Genomic DNA, 11,458 nt, shown 5'->3' with positions numbered 1-11,458 from the left:
TCCAAAAAATGAGGTGGGCTTCATTGATAATTGGCAAAGCTTCTGGGGAAAACCTGGTCTTGTTAGGAGAGACGGCATCCATCCCACTTTAGAGGGAGCAGCTCTCATTTCTAGAAATCTGGCCAATTTTTTGGGATCCTCCAAACTGTGACTGTCTAGCGTTGGGACCAGGAGGCAGAGCTGTGGTCTTATACACCTCTCTGCAGCTTCTCTCCCCCTGCCATCCCCCTATTACCCCATCCCCGTAGAGACGGTGCCTGCTCCCAGACCACCAATAACTAGCAAAAATCTATTTAAGCATAAAAATTCAAAAAGAAAAAATAATATAGCACCTTCAATTGCACCACAGACTAAAACAGTTAAATGTGGTCTATTAAACATTAGGTCTCTTTCTTCTAAGTCCCTGTTGGTAAATGATATAATAATTGATCAACGTATTGATTTATTCTGCCTAACAGAAACTTGGTTACAGCAGGATGAATATGTTAGTTTAAATGAGTCAACACCCCCGAGTCACACTAACTGTCAGAATGCTCGTAGCACGGGCCGGGGCGGAGGATTAGCAGCAATCTTCCATTCCAGCTTATTAATTAATCAAAAACCTAGACAGAGCTTTAATTCATTTGAAAGCTTGTCTCTTAGTCTTGTCCATCCAAATTGGAAGTCCCAAAAACCAGTTTTATTTGTTATTATCTATCGTCCACCTGGTCGTTACTGTGAGTTTCTCTGTGAATTTTCAGACCTTTTGTCTGACTTAGTGCTTAGCTCAGACAAGATAATTATAGTGGGCGATTTTAACATCCACACAGATGCTGAGAATGACAGCCTCAACACTGCATTTAATCTATTATTAGACTCTATCGGCTTTGCTCAAAAAGTAAATGAGTCCACCCACCACTTTAATCATATTTTAGATCTTGTTCTGACTTATGGTATGGAAATAGAAGACTTAACAGTATTCCCTGAAAACTCCCTTTTGTCTGATCATTTTTTAATAACATTTACATTTACCCTGATGGACTACCCTGCAGTGGGGAATAAGTTTCATTACACTAGAAGTCTTTCAGAAAGCGCTGTAACTAGGTTTAAGGATATGATTCCTTCTTTATGTTCTCTAATGTCATATACCAACACAGAGCAGAGTAGCTACCTAAACTCTGTAAGGGAGTTAGAGTATCTTGTCAATAGTTTTACATCCTCATTGAAGACAACTTTGGATGCTGTAGCTCCTCTGAAAAAGAGAGCTTTAAATCAGAAGTGTCTGACTCCGTGGTATAACTCACAAACTCGTAGCTTAAAGCAGATAACCCGTAAGTTGGAGAGGAAATGGCGTCTCACTAATTTAGAAGATCTTCACTTAGCCTGGAAAAAGAGTTTGTTGCTCTATAAGAAAGCCCTTCGTGAAGCTAGGACATCTTTCTACTCATCACTAATTGAAGAAAATAAGAACAACCCCAGGTTTCTTTTCAGCACTGTAGCCAGGCTGACAAAGAGTCAGAGCTCTATTGAGCTGAGTATTCCATTAATTTTAACTAGTAATGACTTCATGACTTTCTTTGCTAACAAAATTTTGACTATTAGAGAAAAAATTACTCATAACCATCCCAAAGATGTATCGTTATCTTTGGCTGCTTTCAGTGATGCCGGTATTTGGTTAGACTCTTTCTCTCCGATTGTTCTGTCTGAGTTATTTTCATTAGTTACTTCATCCAAACCATCAACATGCTTATTAGACCCCATTCCTGCCAGGCTGCTCAAGGAAGTCCTACCATTATTTAATGCTTCAATCTTAAATATGATCAATCTATCTTTGTTAGTTGGTTATGTACCACAGGCCTTTAAGGTGGCAGTAATTAAACCATTACTTAAAAAGCCATCACTTGACCCAGCTATCTTAGCTAATTATAGGCCAATCTCCAACCTTCCTTTTCTCTCAAAGATTCTTGAGAGGGTAGTTGTAAAACAGCTAACTGATCACCTGCAGAGGAATGGTCTATTGAAGAGTTTCAGTCAGGTTTTAGAATTCATCATAGTACAGAAACAGCATTAGTGAAGGTTACAAATGATCTTCTTATGGCTTCGGACAGTGGACTTATCTCTGTGCTTGTTCTGTTGGACCTCAGTGCTGCTTTTGATACTGTTGACCATAAAATTTTATTACAGAGATTAGAGCATGTCATAGGTATTAAAGGCATTGCGCTGCGGTGGTTTGAATCATATTTGTCTAATAGATTACAGTTTGTTCATGTAAATGGGGAATCTTCTTCACAGACTAAAGTTAATTATGGAGTTCCACAAGGTTCTGTGCTAGGACCAATTTTATTCACTTTATACATGCTTCCCTTGGGCAGTATTATTAGACGGTATTGCTTAAATTTTCATTGTTACGCAGATGATACCCAGCTTTATCTATCCATGAAGCCAGAGGATACGCACCAATTAGCTAAACTGCAGGATTGTCTTACAGACATAAAGACATGGATGACCTCTAATTTCCTGCTTTTAAACTCAGATAAAACTGAAGTTATTGTACTTGGCCCCACAAATCTTAGAAGCATGGTGTCTAACCAGATCGTTACTCTGGATGGCATTTCCCTGATCTCTAGTAATACTGTGAGAAATCTTGGAGTTATTTTTGATCAGGATATGTCATTCAAAGCGCATATTAAACAAATATGTAGGACTGCCTTTTTGCATTTACGCAATATCTCTAAAATCAGAAAGGTCTTGTCTCAGAGTGATGCTGAAAAACTAATTCATGCATTTGTTTCCTCTAGGCTGGACTATTGTAATTCATTATTATCAGGTTGTCCTAAAAGTTCCCTAAAAAGCCTTCAGTTGGTTCAGAATGCTGCAGCTAGAGTACTGACGGGGACTAGCAGGAGAGAGCATATCTCACCCGTGTTGGCCTCCCTTCATTGGCTTCCTGTTAATGCTAGAATAGAATTTAAAATTCTTCTTCTTACTTATAAGGTTTTGAATAATCAGGTCCCATCTTATCTTAGGGACCTCATAGTACCATATTACCCCATTAGAGCGCTTCGCTCTCAGACTGCGGGCTTACTTGTAGTTCCTAGGGTTTGTAAGAGTAGAATGGGAGGCAGAGCCTTCAGCTTTCAGGCTCCTCTCCTGTGGAACCAGCTCCCAATTCAGATCAGGGAGACAGATACCCTCTCTACTTTTAAGATTAGGCTTAAAACTTTCCTTTTCGCTAAGGCTTATAGTTAGGGCTGGATCGGGTGACCCTGGACCATCCCTTGGTTATGTTGCTTTAGACGTAGACTGTGTTTCATAATTATTGTATGGCCTTGCCTTGCAATGTGGAGCGCCTTGGGGCAACTGTTTGTTGTGATTTGGCGCTATACAAGAAAAAAGTTGATTGATTGATTGATATGCCATAGAATACAATGGACACTGACATTGTTTGACCTTTACTTTGGACAGTAAACATTCAACACGGTCAAAACTATTCCATTTCTTAATCCTATTAGATCAGGAAGAAACCTCAAGCAGCTCAGACACAGATAGTGTGGCCAAAGCAGATGGTCACCAATCAATAACAAATTAACAAATACAGAATTACAAAACAGGCAAAGATGCAGCTAAGCAACCACCTATTTATAAGTTCAGCGGTCATATTAACCAAGTGTCCAAACAATCCAGCATTAAAATATCATGGACCCATGAAGTGAAACACATTTGCAATAATCAGTCTTCAGTCACTGCAAGCTCGGAAAAGTGGTGAACTGTATCATCAGTTTTAATAAAGTTTATTTATGTTTAGAAACCCTCTTCGTGCTAACAGATACTTCTGAATTTTTCACCTGTTCATTGTCGGCAAGTGAGTTACTTTCATATTTTTAGTACATTTACAGTAGTGTTCAGAATAATAGTAGTGCTATGTGACTAAAAAGATTAATCCAGGTTTTGAGTATATTTCTTATTGTTACATGGGAAACAAGGTACCAGTAGATTCTCACAAATCCAACAAGACCAAGCATTCATGATATGCACACTCTTAAGGCTATGAAATTGGGCTATTAGTAAAAAAAAGTAGAAAAGGGGGTATTCACAATAATAGTAGCATCTGCTGTTGATGCTACAAACTCAAAACTATTATGTTCAAACTGCTTTTTTAGTAATCCTGTGAATCACTAAACTAGTATTTAGTTGTATAACCACAGTTTTTCATGATTTCTTCACATCTTCGAGGCATTAATTTTGTTGGTTTGGAACCAAGATTTTGCTCATTTACTAGTGTGCTTGGGGTCACTGTCTTGTTGAAACAACCATTTCAAGGGCATGTCCTCTTCAGGATAAGGCAACATGACCTCTTCAAGTATTTTTACATATCCAAACTGATCCAAGATACCTGGTATGCGATATAAAAGCCCAACACCATAGTAGGAGAAACATGCCCATATCATGATGCTTGCACCACCATGCTTCACTGCCTTCACTGTGAACTGTGGCTTGAATTCAGAGTTTGGGGGTCGTCTCACAAACTGTCTGTGGCCCTTGGACCCAAAAAGAACAATTTTACTCTCATCAGTCCACAAAATATTCCTCCATTTCTCTTTAGGCCAGTTGATGTGTTCTTTGGCAAATTGTAACCTCTTCTGCACGTCTTATTTAGCAGAGGGACTTTGCGGGGGATTCTTGCAAATAAATTAGCTTCACACAGGCATCTTCTAACTGTCACAGCACTTACAGGTAACTCCAGACTGTCTTTGATCATCCTGGAGCTGATCAATGGGTGAGCCATTGCCATTCTGGTTATTCTTCTATCCATTTTGATGGTTGTTTTCCATTTTCTTCCACACGTCTCTGGTTATTTTGTCCATTTTAAAGCATTGGAGATCACTGTAGATGAACAACCTATAATTTTTTGCACCTGTGTATAACTTTTCCCCTCTCCAATCAACTTTTTAATCAAACTACGCTGTTCTTCTGAACAATGTCTTAAACGTCCCATTTTCCTCAGGCTTTCAAAGAGAAAAGCACGTTCAACAGGTGCTGGCTTCATCCTTACATAGGGGACACCTAATTCACACCTGTTTGTTCCACAAAATTGACGAACTCACTGCCTGAATGCCACACTACTATTATTGTGAACACCCCCTTTTCTATTTTTTTTTTTTTTTTTTTTTTACTAATAGCCCAATTTCATAGCCTTAAGAGTGTGCATATCATGAATGCTTGGTTTTGTTGGATTTGTGAGAATCTACTGAATCTACAGGTACCTTGTTTCCCATGTAACAATAAGAAATATACTCAAAACCTGGATTAATCTTTTGAGTCACATAGCACTACTATTATTCTGAACACTACCGTACATATAGCCAGTTAACCTGTGATTTTGTTCTAAATCAATATTAAACCTGTGATTTTGTTCTAAATCAATATCACATCAAATAATTATGGTCAGAGTGGATAACATTAATCACAAAACATCTAAAAAATTAGGTTAGAATGAAAAATATTACACTTCCCCATTGAATGAATGTTGTAAATGAAGTCCAAGTCAGTTAGTGACTTGGAAATGTTCATTTAGCCATCCCCTGACTTATTCCTAATTAATCCAATATAAAAAATTTGTCACTCTCCAAACACTTATGGACCTGACTGTAGGATTTAAAGACTCAAAACAAACCACTTTTCTGCTGAAGTCCTTCTAGGTAGCAACAAATCTCATTCTGGGCTGGAGCCAGAGGACTCTGAGGTCCTGGGGTTTGAAAATGGAGACACCTGCAGACAAAACCCCTCTTCATCTGATGTACATCACACCTTCCTCCTTAAATCTTATACTCTTACCACCAGGGAGTTTGGAACTAGCTGGACTGGACCAAGGCCTTAAGATGCCGAGTGTCATTCTCAGATCACTGAGTTTTACGGAACTGTTTCCACAGCGTGTCTGGATTGAACAGAATATAACGCAAGCAGCGCGTGAGTCATTTACGTTCCAGTCATGATGGCTCAGCAAACAGTTGTAACACATGTAGCATCAGCGGAACAGTTTACTCAAACAGCAGCCATAACGCACAGCTGGATGGTTAATTCATTTCCTCATGTTTTAACATCCTGGTGACGACACCCAGTCCCCTGACAGCAACCATTTTATTAATGGAGATGGACTGTGATAATGCTGTTCAGTCAGAATGAGTTTCCCCAACACGGAGTCTGGACACACACAATCCTTTGCAAATTATCTGAAAAGGGGCGTAAAGCCTTATTAGGAAATTTTAAAAAATGCTGCTCTCTCAAATACTTCTTCTTTATACCTGGATGTGGTATTGTTTTTATTTCTGTGTGTACGTCCATCGACGTGATCAAACTAACTGAGTCCCAAATTGATCTGGATTAAACACATTTGTAGATGGGTGGCCTAACACAGTGGGAATGGATGTGTTGAAACATTGGGGTTCATGCCAATGCTAGATTATCTTCACCAAACCATCAAATCTAGGCTTGCATGTCAGATGTACCTTCTGGCAAATTGTAGCTGAAATTTCAGGTCTTCTTTTTAAGAAAATTCTCCTCTATACCATTTCATCATGAAGTTGTATAACTGGAGATACAAAATGCAAATAGGCACTATGCACAATTTCTCCAATCACAATCACAGAAGCCTATAACTTCTTCTGGGTTGTCTGGGTGTCTCTGCTCATGTCTTTACCAGAAACTGTTGCACGCCAATTTTCACATCACAAATCGTAGTGCACTATGAGAAAAATTACGGTGTATTTGTGGAGATGCGAAGTCACTGGATTTCTGGAAGAATTTTATTCACTTTATACATGCTTCCCTTAGGCAGTATTATTAGACAGCATTGCTTAAATTTTCATTGTTACGCAGATGATGCCCAGCTTTATCTATCCATGAAGCCAGAGGACACACACCAATTAGCTAAACTGCAGGATTGTCTTACAGACATAAAGATATGGATGACCTCTAATTTCCTGCTTTTAAACTCAGATAAAACTGAAGTTATTGTACTTGGCCCCACAAATCTTAGAAACATGGTGTCTAACCAGATCCTTACTCTGGATGGCATTACCCTGACCTCTAGTAATACTGTGAGAAATCTTGGAGTCATTTTTGATCAGGATATGTCATTCAATGCGCATATTAAACAAATATGTAGGCCTGCTTTTTTGCATTTGCGCAATATCTCTAAAATTAGAAAGGTCTTGTCTCAGAGTGATGCTGAAAAACTAATTCATGCATTTATTTCCTCTAGGCTGGACTATTGTAATTCATTATTATCAGGTTGGCCTAAAAGTTCCCTGAAAAGCCTTCAGTTAATTCAAAATGCTGCAGCTAGAGTACTGACAGGGACTAGAAGGAGAGAGCATATCTCACCCATATTGGCCTCTCTTCATTGGCTTCCTGTTAATTCTAGAATAGAATTTAAAATTCTTCTTCTTACTTATAAGGTTTGGAATAATCAGGTCCCATCTTATCTTAGGGACCTCATAGTACCATATCACCCCAATAGAGCGCTTCGCTCTCAGACTGCAGGCTTACTTGTAGTTCCTAGGGTTTGTAAGAGTAGAATGGGAGGCAGAGCCTTCAGCTTTCAGGCTCCTCTCCTGTGGAACCAGCTCCCAATTCGGATCAGGGAGACAGACACCCTCTCTACTTTTAAGATTAGGCTTAAAACTTTCCTTTTTGCTAAAGCTTATAGTTAGGGCTGGATCAGGTGACCCTGAACCATCCCTTAGTTATGCTGCTATAGACTTAGACTGCTGGGGGGTTCCCATGATGCACTGAGTGTTTCTTTCTCTTTTTCCTCTGTATGCACCACTCTGCATTTAATCATTAGTGATTGATCTCTGCTCTCCTCCACAGCATGTCTTTTTCTTGGTTCTCTCCCTCAGCCCCAACCAGTCCCAGCAGAAGACTGCCCCTCCCTGAGCCTGGTTATGCTGGAGGTTTCTTCCTGTTAAAAGGGAGTTTTTCCTTCCCACTGTCGCCAAGTGCTTGCTCACAGGGGGTCGTTTTGACCGTTGCGGTTTTTCCGTAATTATTGTATGGCTTTGCCTTACAATATAAAGCGCCTTGGGGCAACTGTTTGTTGTGATTTGGCGCTATATAAATAAAATTGATTTGATCTGATTTTGATTTGATTTGATTTTATCTCTGAGGTTCCTGGCAACCTTAAATTATTTTACCTGAAATGGTTTAGGATTAGGAGAAGGATTCAGGTTTAATTTTTGTGAAACACCTAAGAAGTTCAGTAATTTGAACAACCAGGCCATGGCTTTGCACACTACTGGATATATTGCACAGTAGCAGAATTCCAATATGGTCCTGTCCAGTTCCAGAACATTTCTAATTTGCATACAAAACAGATGTGCCAAAATAACATTACACATCCACAAACTGCATGGTCACGTTTCTCTCTCTCTCACACTCACACACACACACACACACACACACACACATACAATAAGGGTGGATCCTAAAATCCGGAAACATTCAGAGACATCCTGGAAACATCTTGTAAACAGAAGCATTACTTATGCAGACTAATGCATTTTATGAAATGTGTTGCACTATTTCTTGACCTCTCGAAGGCATTTGACACCGTGGATCACAGTCTCCTGTTAGAAATCCTTTCCAAACACGGTGTCTCTACACATGTGGTCTCATGGTTTGCAGATTATTTGGCTAGTAGAACTCAGATGTGTTCAGATGGCTGGTGTTAACTCTGCCTTCCTTGAGGTAACAAAAGGTGTTCATCAAAGCTCAGTCTTGGGACCCGTCTTGTTCACACTTTATACTACTGACCTGGGTACAAACCTGTGAAACGCCTTCTACCATCTTTACCCTAATGATACAGTAATCAAATGCAGCTCAAACTCCATGATGCAGGCAGTTGAATTCTTGCAGTAAGCTTTTGATGTGGTGCAGAACCGCCTGGAGACATGAAAATGTGTCTTGAATGCAGAAAAATCCAAAATAATGTTTTTCTCTAAATCACCTGTTTCCTTGAAGAAGATACCATCAATCAAAACTGCCCAAGGTAATGTTCTTGAGCTAGTCAGTAGCTACAAGCATTTGGGATTACAGTAACTGTTGACACAGAGCTGTCTTTTAAAGTTTATTTTTAAACACCTGGGGCCTCATGTACAAAGCGTGCATACGCACAAAAACCTGCCGTACGCCCATCTCCATGTCCACGTGCAAATGTATCAAAAGTGGCGTGAGCGTGGAAATGTGCGGTGCATCATGCAAAAATCCAGCCTGGCATACGCACATTTCCACAGCTATTGTTCCACTGTGGACATGTAAAGAACCGTTAATAGTGTGAAAACAAGAAGTCATCAAAGTGATATGCACATCAGAGACACACTGATGAACATTTAACACCCCCACGTGTTTGCAATTATATGAATGGATATAAAAGCACACGCAAAGTGATGCGTAAAATGGCACTAACAATGACTGCGTTAGCATTGTTAAAGCACCTTGTAAATGGTTCAGTCCAATGTAAGCATGTACTCAGGGAACACAAGGATTTACTTGCAAATGACGTTGGCTCATAAACCGATTAAATTCTGGACTCCCACACCATTCCAGCAGGAGGCAGTAAATCATCATCGATATATTAAAAGCCAAGTGGCCTCTGTGTACGTGTGCGCATGTGTGTAACCTCAATCATTGAGAAACTGGGGAGAGCTGACATTTGCTGTTTGGTATGCTTATGTATTTGGGTCAAGGATGAACGCAGTGAAAACGGAAAGTTGATAGGACTAATATTTTTGGAGAAATTAGGGATATTAGGTAACAACAAGGAACAATGGAAGTTGATATCACCATTATCAGTCCATGGTAACCAGACAAGCTCTGAACAAAGGAAATATCTCAACCTTGTCAGTTGTAAAACATGATATCAACTAAATGTACCAAATAATAAATACAATTATTCACAAAAGTTTTTCATTTTAATTTCCTGCACTTTCAGTTAAAATCATTATAAAAACTTTGCATAATTTATTACAACCCTTGAAAAAATGTCAGCTACCTATTTTATAAACACTATCCAGTCTAGAGCCCATGGATCCCCACGGCCAACATGCTAATATTACTTTTAATTACAGCCAGAAATGTCACAAATTTCATTAATCTGCATAATAAATGTTTCCATGACATCTCAGAGATGCCTCCGGGTTTTCGGATCCACCCACAATAAGCAAAAGTCCAATTGTGGAAATCCGTGACATATGTCGCAATAGTTCAAAAGGACCCATTACAGGCCTAATTTTATGAAGAACAGGATCATTTTTACATGACCCTTAACAGAATGATGGGACTTTCAGCATGTTTAACAAAAAATCCCAACAACAAATGGAATCTCAAAAGAGTTTAGCACCATATCACCTCTTTAAACAGGCAGGATTTCAAAAAGTGCTCAATTTTAAAGTAAAACTCAGCCTTGACTTCGGAGTACAGCTGAAGAAAAACAGATCATGTTTTCGCAGAATAATCCGTTTTTTAAAAAACTATCTACATGGCGACAAAGCCACCTTTGAAGTTAGTGAACGATTAAACCGACGGCTGTTGGTGAGTTTAAAGCGTTTAGACCAAGTCAGGAATGTAAATGAAGTTATAAACACACACTCGGTTAAGTTCCGCCTGACAGCCGTAGAAGCAGAATTCTCTGAAAGGTTAGCTCGCTAGCTTAAAGTTACTTTTTACCTTTCGCAGCAGTTACATAGTTTGTTGGAGGTTAAAGAGGACGTCGCTGTTTGTCTTCCAGTCAAACCGCTGGCTTGCAGATGTCAGCATACCCACATCCTCTGCTCCACGTTCGGCTTCTAACTGTCAAACTCGCTACAAAAACATCTTGTTTTCCGGTAACCCGTTTCACAATAAGAGCCATGTTCAAACGGTAAACCCACCAATAAAGTTTTTAATATATCATGTTTTGTATATTATAGGTCTGCGAATCCGCTCACCAGATTTCTCCAACTACAACTAGTTATGATTTTATTCTGATTAACTTCCGTTATTGGTAGCGCTATCTCCAGTCATTTGACGCACCATATATGCTAATCTGTTAGTTGACATTTACTTACTTTCTACTCGCGCAATTTGAAATAATGTATTCTGTAAATGTGGGTGTGCGTGGCAGGGCCCGGGGTTCCAAGTTCTGTTTTATTATTTTTATTATTATTGTTGTTATTATTCTTTAGTAGAAAAACACTATCGTGTGGGCACAAGTTATATTTACCTTATCTCGTATGAACAAATTACACTGGATGCACAAGCTTTTAGTGGGAACAGTGTTTAATAATTTAATAACCTGTTCTCAAAAGATGATTATCTTGTGCATAGCCGTGGAACTTAACTTTTTCCCACATACACAAGATAATATTCCCACAATATCTCCTATGTGGTAGCACGGTGGATTTGTGGTTAGCACTGTTGCCTCACAGCGAGAAGGTCATGG

General features: G+C 39.2%; 1 protein-coding gene across 1 annotated transcript in view; it reads right to left on the bottom strand.

Annotated features, from left to right (window-relative positions):
- poc1bl (POC1 centriolar protein homolog B (Chlamydomonas), like) overlaps positions 1-10,811 on the bottom strand; it is a 48,806-nt gene extending 37,995 nt beyond the window's left edge. The window contains exons 1-2 of the mRNA XM_034160231.1: positions 10,705-10,811; positions 8,806-8,922 (exon numbers count right to left, since the gene is read on the bottom strand). Coding sequence (XP_034016122.1) covers positions 8,806-8,826 — 21 coding nt within the window. The 5' untranslated portion in view covers positions 8,827-8,922; positions 10,705-10,811. The remainder of the gene's footprint in view (positions 1-8,805; positions 8,923-10,704) is intronic.
- Between the last annotated feature and the right edge of the window lie 647 nt (positions 10,812-11,458).

The sequence above is a fragment of the Thalassophryne amazonica genome, chromosome 20, assembly GCF_902500255.1.
Source record: "Thalassophryne amazonica chromosome 20, fThaAma1.1, whole genome shotgun sequence".
Classification (NCBI taxonomy): Eukaryota; Metazoa; Chordata; class Actinopteri; order Batrachoidiformes; family Batrachoididae; genus Thalassophryne; species Thalassophryne amazonica.
This window is presented reverse-complemented; position numbering and strand designations above follow the sequence as displayed.